Raw genomic sequence first — 16,629 nt, forward strand, 5'->3', positions numbered from 1 at the left:
AGCCCAGAGGTTTGGGGTCGGTGGTGGTTGCTTGGGGTTGTTTGGGACCGGGGAGGGGGAGAATCCCCCCGTGCAGACTTTCTGCAGCGTGGCTTGCTCGGGGCAGGGGGATTTCGGGTTGGTATTTTGGGGGAGTTTTTTCCTTTTTTTGTGTTTTTTTACGTTTGGGTTGGTTTTTTTTATTTTTAATTATTGGCTTTTTAGTTCGTTTTTTGCATTTGGGATTTGGGGCGCTTTTTTTTTTTTTCCGTTTTTAGTGTTTTTGAGGGGAGAACGGATTTAGGGCCCCCACCCCACGCATCGCCCGGGTCGTGCCGGCAGGAGCTGCCTTCATTTCCCTCCACTCCCCCCCGCTCCTGGGGTGATCCCCACGCACACGTGGAGGCAGAGCTAACCGCTCTGTTTGGGTTTTAGAGGAGTTTTTTGGGGGTTGGGGTTGGGGTTTTTTTGCCTTTTCCAGCCTGGGGAACCCGAGCAGAATTTGGGGCTCCTGCTACGGGCTGCCCAGCTTGGTGCGGGGTGGCTGGGCCGGGGGGCTGGGGGGGGACACACCCTCGGTTCCCCCAGCCCCTCGGCTCAGCGGCTCGGTGGGTTTCTTCCCCAGGTGCAAAGCCGGGCGAGGAACCGGCCGGAGACTCTCCCAAGGCGGAGAACGAGCCTTTGCACGGCTCCGGCATCTGTAAGTGGTTCAATGTCCGCATGGGCTTCGGCTTCCTCTCCATGACCGCCAAGGGCGGCGCGACCCTCGACTCGCCCGTCGATGTCTTCGTACACCAGGTATGGGGTCGGATCCTGCGTTGGGTCCTGGGGAGGGAAGGGGGTGCAGCCCCTGACACCCCTCCACATCCCCCCGGGAGGATGCGAGGAGGGATGGGGACTCCCACGCCGCCTCCACGCGAGGTTATGGCTTCCCCCCATCCCATCCCACGCGAGGTTATGGCTTCCCCCCATCCCATCCCAGGTCGGTATCCCGGGAAAACCGAGGGTCCCCCCCCTCCGGGCTCGTTTCCCCCGAGCGAGGCGGGTGGCGAAGGGCAGGCACAGCCGCAGCCCGGGGCTCCTCTCCGGGGACCGACCCTGTAAGCTGATCCCCGAGCGATTTTATTTTCCCATCATGGTTCCCTGGGGAGCCCCTCGGGGCCGGATCCAGGGGAGCAGGTGCCCTCGGGGCTGAGCAGGACGTGCCGGAATGGGGATGCTGCTCACCCCGTGGAGGGACCCGGGGAAGAGCTGGTTTTCCCCCGGGGACAGTGGTCCTGGGAGCCCTGAACCAGGCAGGGATGCAGGATTGGGCTTTCCCCAGCTGTGGCTCATCCCTGGGGCTGGGGAGGGGGGGGAATCTCTTCCCAGGCCCCTTGTTTCGGCTGCGGCTGGCACAAAGGCGTGCGGGGTCTCGTACGTGCCCCTATGGATCCTGTAGGATAGTGTCAGTCTCGTGTCCAGATTTGACCCGCACGCACCTCGCTGAGTGGGGAAGCCTCACGCGTGTCAGTGATCCTGCACCAAGGGAAGTTGTGGATTCGGGGTTGAGGCTGCTTGAAGCACCCCCAAGTCGGTGGTGGAGGATCTGCCAGGGGACCCCATTTAGGGGCTGGGGGAATGGGTTTGGAGATGATGCTCAAATTGGGGCCAGCACTGGGAGGGAGATGTGGGGCTCAGCGCCGGCTTGTGTGGAAAGGGGTCTGTGTGATGAGTGTGGCCCGTGCTCCCTCGCCCTGGGAAAGCAGCTGCCATCGGGGCTGGGGAGCAGAGGAAGCATGAGTGAAGGGGGTACGGGCGTCTCTGAAGCAAACACGAGTGGTTTTGTGGATACGGTTGGGAGCAGCCACGCAGGATTTAGCCCAAGGCAGCGTGATGGTGCTGGCTCTGGGGAGCCCCTGGACCAGGCAGCTTCAGTGACTGCTGCTCTCCATGGGCCCAAATCCCCCCAAATTGGGGTCCTTCCCACCATCTGCTGACAGGCTGGGGGTGCAGGACTGAGCCCCTGGGCTGTGCAGGGCTCCTGGGACTGGAGGATCCCGGGGGACTCTCACCCCCTGCCCACGAGGCAGTGGCTGCTCTGGGCTGGGCTACAGCGATTTGGCAAGTGAATGATGACTGGGGAGAAGCAAATCCCTTCTTCTGTTGTGGCGTGGTGAAAGCGCCTTGGTAGAAGCTGCTGTCCCGGGCCAGACACACAGCTGGATTTGGAGATGAGAGCTCCAAATCAGCAAGGGAAGAACTGAGATCCTGGTGCTCCCGAGAGACCAAATGGGTCTTTGCATCTCAATGTAGCACAGCGGGACCCAGGGCCCGTGGGGGGAAGCCTCCGGCCCTCCCTCCCTTCTCCTGGGTAGGTTTATTGCCCCCAGACGGTCTGGTTTCCTGATTGCTCTTGCTCACATTCCTGCAGGAAAAGAGAATTAGCCGGGGTGTCTCTGCTGGGAGCATCCCACCGCCCAGGGAAAGGTGCAGCCTCCTGGTGTCCTCTGTTTTCCGGGGCCGGGGAAGCCATGGGGTCCCATGTGCAGCGTTTGCCGTGTTTGGGAAATACGGTGAATGCTGGGTAAAATCGGGTTATTTTGGGTAGCAGAGGGGTAGCGTGTGTGTGTCATTCTCCTGCCGCAGCGAACAGCAGGGTGCTCCCAGCGTGGGGCTTTGTACCACCAGAAGCAGGGCAGCTTTGGGCTGATGTCGAGTCTTTCTCCTCCAGGTCAGGCTTCATCTCCTGCCCTGCTTGCTGGTGGCACAAAGTCGCTGCTCGCCTGCAGCGGAACAGCCGGGGCTGATGCTGGCGGCTTTCCCACCCTGGAGAATCCCAGCCCCAGCTCCTCCTTGGAGAGGGACCAAACTCATGCTCCCACCCTGGCCTTGCTGCTTTTGGATGGCTCATGGGGAAACGGGCCCTTCTACTGATGCTCTCCCCATCCTAGCATCCAGGCACTTCCATAGAGCTGGTGCCAAGCTCCGCTCCCTGGGGACGGAGTCAGGCCTGGGAGGGCAAAAGCCAGCACTGGCTCAGGGAGGGGGTGGACAATACAGAGGGCTCAGGGTGCTGGACTCAGGGTGCTGTGCCCAGCACCTGCTGCCTGTGCCACACACAGTGCCCCAAACCAGCCATTGGGGTTTAACACCCCAGAGCCCCCCATAACCTGCTCCTTCCCCTCTTCATTTACATACGTGAATGATGACCCACAGGAAGTAATTGTGGGAGAAAGAAGGGAATTGGCCTCTTTAGATCTATTAAATCACTTTATTACAGGAACCAGGTCTGAATGGCCCTTCTCTGCAGGGAGCGCGTCTCCATCTCCCTCTCCCTTTATCTGATCACAAAGAGATTAAAATCTCGGCAGGACAGGAGACTAACAGGGCTCCTCGGGGCTGCCTTTCCCTCGCATTGTGAGCTAAAAATGAGGCATTTGGGTTCAAATGCCTCCGCTGGACACTGGAGATGGATTCATTTGGGGGCTGTGAGGAGACAGGGGGATGAAGCAGGGAGCAGTGGAGCAGGTCATCCCCGGGGAGGCGAAGAGCAGCACCCGTGAAGGGGTGGGGGGTCTTGAGGTGGCAGAAATCAGGCTGGTGCTGGTGAAGACCCCAAAACTGTGGTTGGTCCCCTGGGGATGTGGCTCCCGGGCTCACACCGTGGCTCTGGGCATCGCTTACAGGAGTGTGGGGCTGCTGCGGAAGGCAACCTGGGAAAGGGAGAGGATAAAATTTGGGCACCCCGTGGCCCCAAGGCTCAGTGCTGTTGGCCAGAGCAGGAGTGAGCACAGCCCAACAAATAAAATTGGGGTTTGCAGCCCATCCCCAAACCTGGCCCCGCTACCTCCAGCTGAGAGCGGAGGGGAAGGGGCTGCCCAGACCCTGGGAACCGCTGCTCCATACAGCTCAGCTCTGTGACTCCAAGTGTTTCTCCAAGCCATCAGGTCTAAATCCTTGATAAAGGCAATGTTAGTTGTGGGTTTGGGGTTTTTTTTTGGTTCCTTCTCGTGATTTTGGCAAGGAGAGCTGCTGGGCACCGCTGGGACTCTGCGGCTGCTGTGGCTGCAGGGTGTTTGGTGGAATCTCGATGAGACGGTCCCAAGTGTCCTTGCAGGGACATAAGGCTGTGCCCATGGTCAGACCCGTGGGGGCTGGGATGTGGCACTCCTGTCCTGCCCCAATGCCCAGGGCAGCGTGGGGCCAGCTGGGCACATGTCAACACGGGGGAGGCTTCAGTCCCCCCACGGTCCCCTGGGTGCTGCCGTCCCTGGGAGCTTCATGGGGGTCAGGGTTGGTGGAGGGGCTCCATCCCCGCTCGGCCAGGTAGGGGATGGGGTGGAGGGGGACGATGGCTGCCATTCGGCTGTGGGTTTCGGCTGAGCTGACCTGGGCTGTCGCCCACCTGCGCTCATGCCGTCCCTCTGCGCGCAGCCAGGGATGGAGGCAGCCAAGACGCGAGCGTGACATGAGGTCCTTAAAAAAAAAAAAAGGCCCATGTTTGGAGGCAGCTCCATCCCTGACCATGCAGGAGAGCAAAGGCACAAGGGAGGAATTCTCCATCAAGGAACAGGGTCCAGCCTTCCCGCAGGGTCCCCTGCTGCCTTTCCTCTGGGCTGGGATGCAGGGCTGGATCCAGCCGGGGGAATTTGGTTTGTGCAGAGCTGGGGTGGCAGCGAGGGGAAGGGGGAACCCGCACTCAGAGCAGCAGTTTGATTTAGTCGGTGTGCTGGACCTGTGATGCTCATAGAGGCGTGGGACACGTTTACTATCTTGCTTTTTCTGCTTTCTCATGTGCATTGCTCCTGCGTTTGCTCTCTGGGACCAGGGTCACCCCGCAGTGCTGGGTGGGCACCCCGGGGTGCCAGCGTGGGTGGCTGCAGGGCCCGGGAGCACCAGGGTTACACGTGTCCCTGGGGAAGGGATCCCTTGGGGTAGAAATGCGGGTCGGTGTCCCTGCTTTCCGGGGGAGAGGGATAGGAGCAATTTCTCTGTTGTTTTTTTTTTAAATAACTGCTGGAATAAAATTGTCTTGCATCGCTTGTGCCCGACGTCCTGATGGCAAATAGTGAAAGAGAGCGGCTTTATTCCACCCCTGAAACTCCCTCAAGACAAAAAAAAAGACACAAAAAAAGCCTCCTGTCTGTCTAAAGATTAACTGATGGCTGCAGGCACATCCCTTCCCCCAGCTCCCCCTCTCAGCCCCAGGGTGAGGGGCAGGGAGAGAAAACACCCTTAAATGGTCTCCCAGATAAAACGGCCCAAATGAATGGCATTGCTCCTGTTAAAGCTGGGGAGGGCTGGGATGGAGCCACTGGCTTAGCAAGCCCCTGTCCCTGCCACCCCCAGCTCCGGCATTTCCTTTTCCCTATTTACTTGCTCCTAAGAAGAAATGGGATGAAGCTGAAATCACCGACGGAAGGTGCACGGCCGCTGCCAGCCATGCCCCTGCTTTAATATGGGAGTATGAAATTAATATGCAGCCACTGATCCCAATTAGCTGCCCCCCTGGGAAGCGCGGGAGGGTTTGGCACACTCAGGGTGTGGGGAAAATACAACTGAAGGAACTGAAAGTGTGGATTTAGGGCAGGTAGCTGATCGATTAAGCTCTATGGTGGATGCTTTTTTTTTCCCCAGCATTAGTATCTAGTGTTTAATTTTGCTGGCTTATGGTGGAAAATTAAGAGCAAGTGTAGTTACTTTGGCAGGAAAGTGGTTTTGTTTTGGTTTTACTCGAATTGGGAAAAAATCCTTGGGGACATTGCTCCAGATGACAGTAGGGAGACACTGGAAAGCCCTGGAAATGTTTTGTTAAATCCCCTGTGCTCTCCCCGATGGGCTCCCACAGGCATCACCCTCTTTATTCTGCACCAAGCCCCCAGAGCTGAGGCAGGACCCTCTTTCCTGAGCAGCATCCGCCGGCCGCTTGCACGGAGGTTGAGCCGCAGGAAGGGACCACGGAGCGATTTCTGCTCTGAGCCGTACGCACACGAGCCCGAAAACAGCAGCAGCGCAGTCCCCGGCGCTTGAACTGCCGGCACCGGGAAAAGATTCGCTGTGTCATTTGGGGAGAAGGAAGGGTTTTGCTCAGGGATGGATCCAGGCACGGGCTGTGAAGGCAAAGGGACGTTTCCCTGCTGGCCTCGTGGCCGGCGGTGGGAAGCTGAGCCGCTTCTGCTGCGGCGCAGGAGCTTGGGTTACTGCTCCGTGTCGGCAGAGCCCGATCCTGCCAAAATCTGCTTTGGGGGCTGTTTGCTGTCGGGCAGCACCCGGCCAAGGGGAGACCTGCTTTGCCAGAACTGGGCTCGGAGCTGGGCTGAGGCTGCCGCATCCCAACGGGATTGCGATGGCATCAGCCAGTGGCAATCGGAGCTGTGCCCCAAAAAACTGGGCGAGCGTCAGCCCCTGCACACCGGCTTAGTCCTGGCGCAGGAGCCGAGGAAGGGGCTGCTCTGCACTGGCTGTGCCAAGCCTGAGCTCCCCCCTGGGGGCCAGGGGTCGCTGAGGGCTGTGGCTGCTCCCCCGGGGATGTGTTGCTCCCCTGGGATGGGTCCTTGGGGGTCGTGGGGGGCAAAGGTGGCCGGGATGCCCTGGGCACAGCTGTGGGTGCTGGCTGAGCAGAGGGCACTGCGGACGGGGTACTCCCAGCCTGCTGGTGAAAGTGGGGTGCAGTGATGGGGGCACAGACCCCCCTGGGGGCTCAGCAATCCCTGTGCCCACCAACAGGACCTGCCGGGGAGGGGGTGTCCATCTTTCCTGGCTCCTGTGGACCACTTCCCCTCTGCAGAGTTGGGGAAACTGAGGCACGGGCACTGACTGTGGTGAGGTCGGGCTGCCCGAAATACTCTGGGCATGGCCCGGCCATACCCCTGGCACAGCTCAGCACCACCACTCGTGTTTCCACAGCCGGTTGCGACCCAGCGTCCCAACCCAGCTTGTTTTCCAAGGGATTTGAGTTTAAATGGCTGCAACGCTCCCGCGCTCCTAAGAGGCGAGGTGCAGCGGCCGCTCCGCCCCAGGCCCCTCTGGACACAAAGATGGTTTGATTGAGTGGCCAGGGCTGGCTGGGAATAAACGTCCCCTTGTGTCACGCTGGGGAGGCCGCGGGGACAATGGTGCCCCTGGGCTGGCCAAGCCCCTCCAGAGCTTGGGGGGGTGGGGGTGGACTGGAGCCTGGCAGTTTGGGGAGCAGTGGCTGGATTTGGGGTGCTCCACGGTGTCACCCCTCTGGGAGGGGAAGCAGGTCTAGCTGGGATCCATGATGAGGGATTTGCTGGGTGGGAGGAAGAGGAGGGATGAAGGCACCCATGTGTAGGTGGGGAAGGGGTGAGGGTGGGGGACACCCACCGCCGTGGGGGTGGTGGGCAGCACTCACTGCTGCGTCTTTGTCTGCCGTAAATAATTGCGGAGCTGCCGGCGTGTGGGATGGGGGGAAAAGCGGAGAGGTGCCTGCTGTGATGCCTGGTGAGGGGGTGCCTGGGGGGGCTGCAAATAGCTGGGTGAAACTGCACCAGCTCTGCTTCTGTTCCTTGTCCCACTGGTTAACTCTGGACCCTAATGATGACAAGTGAAATCCTTGCGCTAGTATATGCTTTAAAACATTTTTATTATGATGGCAATGCTTTGTGACCCCAAGACCAGACAGAGCCCAGATTCACCCTACACTCCCCTGTACCAAAACCATCCCCCCCAAGACTAACCCCTCAGCTCCGCCACGGGACCCAGACCCCAAATCCCAGCACCCACCAGGCGCGACCCGGTTCTCCCACGGCCGGCGAGCTGGGCGCAGGGCTGATGTGCAGAGGGGCTGCAGGGGGTCAGAGGGGCCTCGGCCATGCTGGCCACCCTTCCTCCCCCCGCCGTGGCCTGGAACTCCTGGAATTTGGGCAGCGGGAGCGCGGCCGCCGCCGGCCCTTTGTTCTCACTGGCCGGTGGCTCCCGGCCCTGGCCCTCCCCTGCGCTCCCCCTCATCCCCAGCATCCCTGGCTTGCTCCAATCCCCCCCTTTCCTCTCTTTATTTTTGGGGGGGGGGGGGGGAGGCCTGGGAAGGCTCCGGCTTTGTGTGTGGTGTGGGACAGGGGCTCTGGGCCCCTTCCTTTCAGATGCAGGAGGTATGCAGCTAATTCAATGGGCTGCAGTTTGATTACCTATCTGATAACAGAGGAATGCCAGCAATGTGTGTGTTTTGGGAAGGGGGCAGGGGGGATGCGCAGGGACCACCAGCCACTCTGCAGCTCACATCAAAAGGCTGCGGGGAGGGGGGGTGGGAAGAGCTGGGGTGCCCCAGCCGCTGCCCCCCCCTCCTTCCCCGGGGAGAGGGCGTTTCTTTTGGCCTTTTGGTGGAGGGGGCCGGGGGGCCGGAGAGGCGGTTGTCATCCTCACCCGCTCCTGGAAAATAAATCGCTTCCCCCGTCATGTTGCGGCAGCTTCTGCCCTAGCCCTCCTCTTCCTCGAAATGGGAGTAACTGATGGCTCGGGGGGGGGGGGGGGGGGGAAGGAGCTGGACCCCTGGGGGTGTAGCAGTTTGGCTGCCCACGGGTGATAGTGTCCAAGGCGTGGGCTGTGCTGGGGGTGCGGGGGTCCCCCCTGCCACGGCTCAGCTTTGTCCTGAGGCTTGAGGCCGAGCGCCTGGGAGTTTTCATCTCCGCAGTGTAAACACAGCTGGACTGGCTGGGGCTGTAAACACCCCGATAAGGATCTCTGTCCCCCAGCCTCCGGAGCTGCCTCCTGTGCCATGGAGTGATGCTCGCCCCCAAAACGCCGTGGCTGCTGCTGGAGCCGGGCAAATTTGCCATCCATGGCAGCCCCCGTCACCCAAACCGTCTTGCATGGCGGGGCTGGAGGGGGGCCAGTGGGGTGGCACGTTAGGGATGGGGCAGGGTTGGTGGCTGACCCCAAGGTGCCGAAGCTGAGCCAGGCACCTCCTGTGTTGTGCTGGTAGCTGCTTTGGACACAGAGCTCCTGTGTGGGTGATGCTCAGCATCCCGGACCCAGAGCTCCTGCTTGGCATCCTCCTGGTGATGCTCAGCACTGCGGAAAAGCCGAGTTGGGGTTGGGCAGCAGTGTTTGTCCATTGTGCTGGGCACAACAGGGTGTTTGCCAGTGGAGGGTGGTGATGGGGCTGCCCAGACCAGCCCCGGATGGGCAGAGGTGGCTGTGAGACCCTGTCACAGCCTTGTTGTCATTGGGGACCTTGTAGCTCATGGTTTGGCTCTCCCTTTTGGGAGCAGGAGCAGGTCAGAGAGTAAAAGTTTCTGGTGATCCCATCTGGCCCACCCTGGACCCCATCCCAGCAGGCAAGTGGACCAGGTGGATGTGGGTGACTTGGCTGGGCACATGGGGTCTGTTCCACGCGGAGCTGGGCCCTGAGACACAGAAAGGGGGGAAAAGCAGCAGAAAAAGGGGCCTCAAGGGTTGTTCCTCGAGTTCTGCTGCATTCCCACTTCCCTTGTGTGCCCATGGACACATGCACGTCCTGCAAGACCCTGCTGAAAATAATTCACTCCTAAAATCCAACTCCATTTCCTCCCTCTCTGCTTTTATGTGGAGTGTTGCTTCCACGTGAGTCCTGGCAAGATTTGGGGTGGAAGAGGAGAACCAACCATGCTTGCCTGTCCCTGGACAGCACACACGCGGAGGCTCGGTGCGGGAATAATGGGCGGCCGTGGCCCACGTGACGGGAACTCGCCGGGCCATGAATGGGGGAGATGCTCCATTCATAAATGCAGGGTCCTGCTGCAGTCGTGCAGGCGTTGGCGCCGAGCCGGGAATCCCCAGCCTGCTGGAGCTGCTCCTCCCTCTGCCAGCAAATCCCCCTTAACTATTTGCTCATGCTTGTTTGAGCTCCGCTAACGAAGTTGAGCGAAAGCCCTGCTCGAATCGCTGCCCGGGATGCAGTGGTCCTCTGGCGCAGCAGGCAGCGATGCTCGTGGCAGCGCTTGCTGGCACAGGGGGACAAGAGATGTCAGCTGCACCACCCGGCTCAGCTCCTTACGAATTTGTTCTGCTAAAATGAACAGAGCTCATGAAAGTGGAGTAGATTTTTCTGTCATCTCACAACCCCCCTTGCCAGCCTCGGTCTTTCTGAACTCCCAAGTTTGATTGCACAGTGATGACTGATGTGGTGATCCTGGGAGAGATGGGAGATTCTCCTGGCAGTGATGATCCAGGGCCAAATGGCTGCTTAATTAATTACTGGAGGCAACTAAAGGGCTTGAACCAAGGTGACCTGCCGTGAGGGAGCTGGCTGGGACCCTGGGCTGGCAGTTCCATCTTCCAGCCTCCTGGCCTTACTGCAGGTCCTGCCACAAGCAGGGTTGCACGTGCCTGTGCGAAGCCTCGAGATCCTTTTGTCTTTTTATAATGATGTTTTGGATTTCCCCACCAGCATCCCCAGCCCAGTGTATCAGGAGGTGCAGGGGTAGCTCTCACTGCCCAGTGTGGGGCTGGGTGGGAGAAGGGAGCTGTTATGCAGCACTGAGAGCCAGCGTTTTGCGGCAAACACTGCTGAAATTTGGGTCAGAGCTGGCTCTGCCAGCCCTTGCTTACCAAATCAGTGAGCCCATGCTGCCAGGTGCCTCAGGTCACTGAAGGCTCTGCGTAATCAAATGGGGCTCCAGAGATTTTAGGGAGATGAAGGTGCCTAATCGAGCTTGGTCCCTGATGTCCGTCCTCTCACAAGGGGCAGGCGTGGGGGGGCTTTCGTGCCTCGGGAGGTGTTTGCTCGTCATGTGTCCAGCAGACACCCCGGCTTGGTGCTGACCTCTCTCCTTTCCCCATGACCCCCCCCAGAGCAAGCTCCACATGGAGGGTTTCCGCAGCCTGAAGGAGGGCGAAGCTGTCGAGTTCACCTTCAAGAAGTCATCCAAAGGTTTGGAGTCCATCCGGGTGACCGGCCCAGGAGGCGTCTTCTGCATTGGCAGTGAGAGGAGACCCAAAGGCAAGAGCCTCCAGAAACGCAGATCTAAAGGAGACCGGTAAGGGGCGGCCGGGGCCTGATCCGGGGTATGGTTTGAGCTCAGTGGGCACCAGGAGCTGCCCGGCACCCTGCCCACAGCATGGGGACAGGCTCGGATCCGGCGGGGTGGGCAGCGACCCTTCCTCTGGGAAAGTGGCTTCCTTCGATGGTTAATGAGTGGCAGATGCAGCTTAGTGGGGAAAGGGCAGCAAACCAGCAGCGCGAGGGCAGAGGTCAGGGACACCCTGGGCGGCCGCTCCCCTTGTCTCAGGGAGCTGCACTGGGCAGGGGTAATTTTCTCGAAGAGAAACCCTTCCTTGTGGGAAGGAAATGGCCGGACGTCCTGGCAGCATCTCCCATGGTGAGGCTGGGACCCCCGGGGCGAGTTTCTGGCCAGCCCTTCGTCCCCCCTCTTCTCTCCCGTCCTCTTCATCTGGGCTGCCCAGGGATGCCTTGTCCCGGCTTTCCCAGCGGATGCTGTCTGCCCCACCCAGCTGTTCTCACAAGCGGGTTTTAAAATTAGTCGGAAAGGAATTGGGAAGGAAAAGGAAAAAGCAAAACGTTGTGGCCATCCTGGACAGATGCAGGATTTAAAATGGACACAAGGCAGCTCCCTCTGCCCATGCTGCTCTGGTGCAAAGGTAGCACCCGAGGGACGAGCGCTGCAAGGGTACAGCCGTGAGAGAAGCCACGTTTGGGGTTGTCCCCACACCGATGGCCACAGCCCCTGCAACTGTTCTTCCCAGCTGGGGTTGTCAGTCGTCCGATTGCCTGTTCCTGCTCTGCCGCAGGCTTTCGGTCCATAGCATGTAACCCTGGGTGCAGGGACTGTAGACACAGGACCCAGAACCATGATGGAGCCAGAGGGGTAGAAGCCCCCCGACATCTCCGATTTTTGTCCCCAAGTGCTTGGTTTCGGTGTAGGGGTTTGCTGCCATCTCCTGGGTACCAGCAGCACCACTGAGCCAGGTCCAAACTGGCCGTGCTGGAGCCGGGGCTCTGCGGGGACCAAACCCAGGGCCACCATCCGCCCCCAAAGAGCTGACCCCACACCCCCGCAGCAGCCAGGCCATTTTAAGCCCAGCTCTGCCTGCGAAGCTGGATGGGTCCCAGGCCCGGTCACAGCAGCATCCCACCTCATTTTATTTCTCCTCCTCGAATCTCTCTCCTCCCCCCCCGCAGATGCTACAACTGCGGCGGGCTGGACCACCATGCCAAAGAGTGCAAGCTCCCGCCGCAGCCCAAGAAATGCCACTTCTGCCAGAGCATCAGCCACATGGTCGCCAACTGCCCTGCGAAAGCACAGCAGTCCCCCAGCTCCCAGGGAAAACCTGCCTACTTCCGAGAGGAGGAGGATATGCACAGCTCAGCCCTCCTCCCCGAAACCCGGGAATGATGGCGGGTGGCGGGGAGGGGCTTCCACCGGGATGAAAAGGCTTTGGCAAGGCAACGGGCAGCCGTGGGGGCTCGGAGGAGGGAGGGCAGGGTGAAGGACTGGGGAGGGAAGACGGCAATGCTAACGGTGGGGACCCGGTGTCCCTGCAGAGACCTTTTCCTCCTGGTCCCAGCCCAGGGAAAGCCCTGCTTTCATCGGGATGGCTCATTCTAAAACTAGGGGAAGGCAGCACCCAACATACCTCTTCCAGCTAAAAAAAAAAACCCAACCATATTTGATTCATCTTTATCCTTTTCCTAAATGAAGCCAGGCAGTAGTGTCTCTGGGAGGAGGAGCAGAGAAGCAACATCTCAGGGAGGAGCTCATGGCTCCTTGTTCTCCTGAGCTTCAAACAGGCTCCGGCACAGCTTGGATGAGCTGTGGGCGACCCACTCCTACGCCTGCCCCATCTTCTCTGCCCCAGGGAGGGAGGCCAAGGGGGAAAGGCTGGCTGCAGACCACCGAGGACATGCCCGTGGGCCGGTCCCACGGGTCCCTCTGCTCCTCGCGGCTTCTTTCTCGCAGGTCGCTGTGAGGATTTGCAGTTTTTCTGTGGTCACCCCATTGCTGAAACCAGCAGATCCCAGATTTGGCCTCAGTCTGGAAAGAAATAGGGCATCTCTTAGGGCTGGGCTAATGCTTGCTGCCTGCTTGTGGGCTGTGAGCTGTGGCTTGGGGGAGATCAAGTCAAAAGAAAAATATTTTTTGGGTTTTTTTCTCCCCTAAGCCTTCCCAAGTGCCAGCCCAGAGAGCACAAGGTGTTTTATACAGCCAGCTTTTCCCCTCTAAAGAGAACCCTGCCTCTGAAACACAGCTGGGGAGTGGGAGGGCTTCATGGAGCAGAAATACTCTTCGTTAAGCCTTGGGCACCAGACACGGGGCAGAGCTGGCTCCCGGGGATGTTGCTGGCAGCGTTTCCCTCAGAGGCCGTGTACACAACCCACCCGGGACTCACACAGATCCAGCCGTGGCTTGATCCGGACTCCAGACTGCCTGGGTCTTCCCACGGGCTGTGGATCAAACCCACGCAGGACAAAAACGCCCCTCTGCTCCTCCTGCCCATCCCACGCTCCAGAAACCGATGGCTCTTGGGCTGAGCCTCCCCAGGGGCAGAGGAAAAGGGTGCCCCAGGTTGTTAGCGGCTGCTGTCCTCCCTCCCCACCGGCCCCCCCAAGTCTTGCCTTTATTTATTGGCCCTGGTGACAGCCCTTCTCCTGGGGCAGCCCCCCCGTCCGTGCCGAAGCCAACACCAAGTGAAACCTGCACTAGGACGTGCGTGAATGACGTATCTTTGGGTTTGTTTGTTGTCTTTGTTTTGGGTTTGTTTTTTTTTTTTAATATAAATATTCTGTTTTTGTATTTTTGTATATTTTAATCTTTAAGAAAAGAAAAAAAAATGAGAGAGAAAGGACATAATTCCTGCAACTTATTCTCAGGTATTCGAGCAATCTCAGGGATAAAATGCCTCTGTAGCCCAGTGCTGGACAGAGAGGAGGGTTTTTTCTAACAGCACAAAGACGTGATGAAGTTTGTATTGGAAGTGTAGATCTACCTCACTGGACGTTCGCTAGGTGGACTGACGTGTTGTTGAGCTTTTCAGTTGTGTTTTTTTGTATGTTTGGGATTTGTTTTCTTTTTAACTGTATTTTAATAGTCTCTTTCCCTTCCCCACTGGACTGAGGAGGAATTTGGGTCTGTAGATCCGTGTAGTCCCCCTGCGGGGATGGAGAAGCCAGGCAGTGCCACAGGGCAGGGAACAGCTGCTAGAGCCTGTGTCGGCTCCCCAACTCCAGATTTTCTCCCAGCCTAGTGGCTTTTGAGGACTGTCCTCCATTTCTCTCTCCTGTTTACGCTCACACGTCCCCTCCCCGCCGTCCCAATGGGAACACTCCAGTCCGCCCCGTGCTCGAGTCCTCCCATTGCCCCCCGGGCTGGGATGTCGCACAGGCTCCCAGCAGGCTGGTGCCGTGTGGCTGGGGGTTGGAAAGCCAGGATGGGGGTCCCAGTCTGTTCAGGGGAACATGGCAAGAGCTGACAGCGGCTGGGGAGTCTGTTGGGAGACTGAGGGTTTTCCTCAATCCCCTGCTTTAGCTCGCCCTTGAGCAAAGGGCTGGCTGGCTCGTGACCTCCTGGGACGAGGGACCTCATGCCAAGGTGGACCCAAGTACCAGAGAGGTGCAACTGCTCCATCTTTCTCCTCCCTTCCCGGCTTCCCCCCAAATGCTGGCTCACGATGGCCAGGGGAAACTCTGGATCCCTGGTTTTGGGGCATTAACACTCCACTTTACAGCCCAGGGGCTGGCTGGAGCCTTCCCAGGGAGGGCATCTCACCGTGCTGGCGTGTCAGGAGGTGGGCACGGTTTCTGCTGTTTTTTAGGTAGCAATAGGATTAGATGTAGAGCAGGGCTGGAACAGATGGGGAGCACCTACTCCATCCTCGCCGACGGGCATCACTGGGGGGACTTGCTGAGGCTGCTGGAGCCTGGCGACCCCTCTGAGACTTTGCTCTGTCTTGTGTCACACAGGCACCGGGCAGGGGGGCATGGCGAGCGGCTCCCCAGCTGCTTGCTTGCCCTGCTCCAGTAGTTTTTATGGTGAGGTGGTGGTCTCTTCTTGGGAGGGTGGGGGGAAGGACATTTTAGTTCTCGACTAGCAATGGGATCTATACAAAACTACTTCAGGAAAACGGCTTTTGTCTGAACGGGGTAAATGCAATAGAGCGCACTGGGCTGCGCATCTAAGCCTGGGCCTCGGTCCCGCTGCCGCTTTGCAGGGGGGCTGTTGGCCTTCCCCTGGCACCTCGGTTGTGCCGGGGAAACTGCTGCCCCCCTAATGCTTGTATCTGTCTTGAAGAATGATGTAGGACCTTTCCCCCTTTGCCCCCAGTTTAATGGTTTGGTGATTTTTCTGCTAGATGTCTAGTGTGTGTAAATACCTCTGTAAATCTTTCCATTTTCTCTCAGTATTCTCCTTGATTATTGTTTACAAAAGTAAGAGGAAAAAAAAAAAAGGAAAAAAAAAATAGCCAAAGCATCTAATAGGTTATGGACCAGGGAGACAGGATCTTCTCTGTATACTCTGCCTTGCAACTCTGTGTGGGGATATGAGCTCTGTAACCATGCCTGTCCTAGGCTAAAGCAAATAGCAAATGGCTTAGAGAATCACTCAGGTCTCCCCCGGGGCCAGCGTGGTACCGGGATCCAAGAAAACAGGGATTTTTATCTGTAAAGGGAAGCCACGTTGGAGAAGATGGGATTGATTCGCATCTTCTCGTTGCATTTGCCATCGTGGTTCTTCCCATATCTTAACAATAATTAACTAAATTGCTGCATCATCACCCACCCTGCCCATGCTCGGCTTGCAGGCGCTGGGCACTATGCATTACGGGACAGTGAATCGCGGGCGGATGAGGCTGCATACTCAGGGTCCTGCTGTAACACGGGAGTGTTTGAATGTATGAGAAAAAGATGTCCCTCGCGAGAGGGTGTCTCCCCTGGTGCGAAAGCCTTGAGTCACAAGATTGTCTACGAGGAGACGGAAGAATGTAATCCATGTTTACTGCTAGCAACCAAAGCTTGTTTGTGTCAAACTCTTGAATTTTTATGAAGTGGGTAGGAGGAAGGGAATAACCGGGGTGGCTGTGTGTGGCTCAGGGGTTACCCTGAGCCACGCTTTCCAAAGAGATTTCCTGCTGGAGTCCTTGCAGCGAGATCCCCAGGTCCTGTTGCTGCAGGATTTCCCCCCTCCTTTCTTTTTTTTTTTTTTTTTTTTTTTTTTTAAGTTGTTTTTGTACCAACTATGTAAAATGTTGTTTTTTTTCTTTTCTGGAAAAAAAAAAAAATAAAGACCATGGGCAATGGCTGCTGGTGATGTTCTCTGTGTGGTTACTTTTTTATTTTCCCTCTCCTGGGGTTGAGAAGCCCAGACCCAAAATGGTGGGGAGGGAGGAAGCAGTACTGGGAACTGGGGTACCCCAAAATGGGGGGGACGACACAGTGCTGGGAACTGGGGTCCCCCGCAGCTGCCTCAATTTGCATCTGACAACCAGCCTGACCAAGCTTCCAGCCCCCCCATCAACCACCCTAGGCCTCGCTCCCATCCTGCAGCCGCCTCACCCCGTACCCCACCTATCCCCACGGCCCCTGCCAGCTTGCAGTCACCCACCAACACCCCAACTGCACTAGGCCACCCCAACTCTGGCACGGCCCCCTCGCTCCACAACCCCCCCACAACCCCCTCTGCCCTACCATCGGCCTGTAACCCCCCCTCTAGAACC

General features: G+C 58.3%; 1 protein-coding gene across 1 annotated transcript in view; it reads left to right on the forward strand.

Annotated features, from left to right (window-relative positions):
* The window catches only part of LIN28A (lin-28 homolog A (C. elegans)), a 16,054-nt gene extending 3,682 nt beyond the window's left edge, over positions 1–12,372 (forward strand). Inside the window, exons 2-4 of the mRNA XM_010576362.1 lie at positions 605–777; positions 10,753–10,937; positions 12,101–12,372. Of these exons, the coding sequence (XP_010574664.1) occupies positions 605–777; positions 10,753–10,937; positions 12,101–12,314 (572 nt within the window). The 3' untranslated portion in view covers positions 12,315–12,372. The remainder of the gene's footprint in view (positions 1–604; positions 778–10,752; positions 10,938–12,100) is intronic.
* The last annotated feature ends 4,257 nt before the right edge of the window (positions 12,373–16,629 follow it).

Source organism: Haliaeetus leucocephalus, unplaced genomic scaffold (genome assembly GCF_000737465.1).
Source record: "Haliaeetus leucocephalus isolate CR32 unplaced genomic scaffold, Haliaeetus_leucocephalus-4.0 Scaffold517, whole genome shotgun sequence".
In the NCBI taxonomy this organism is placed as follows: Eukaryota; Metazoa; Chordata; class Aves; order Accipitriformes; family Accipitridae; genus Haliaeetus; species Haliaeetus leucocephalus.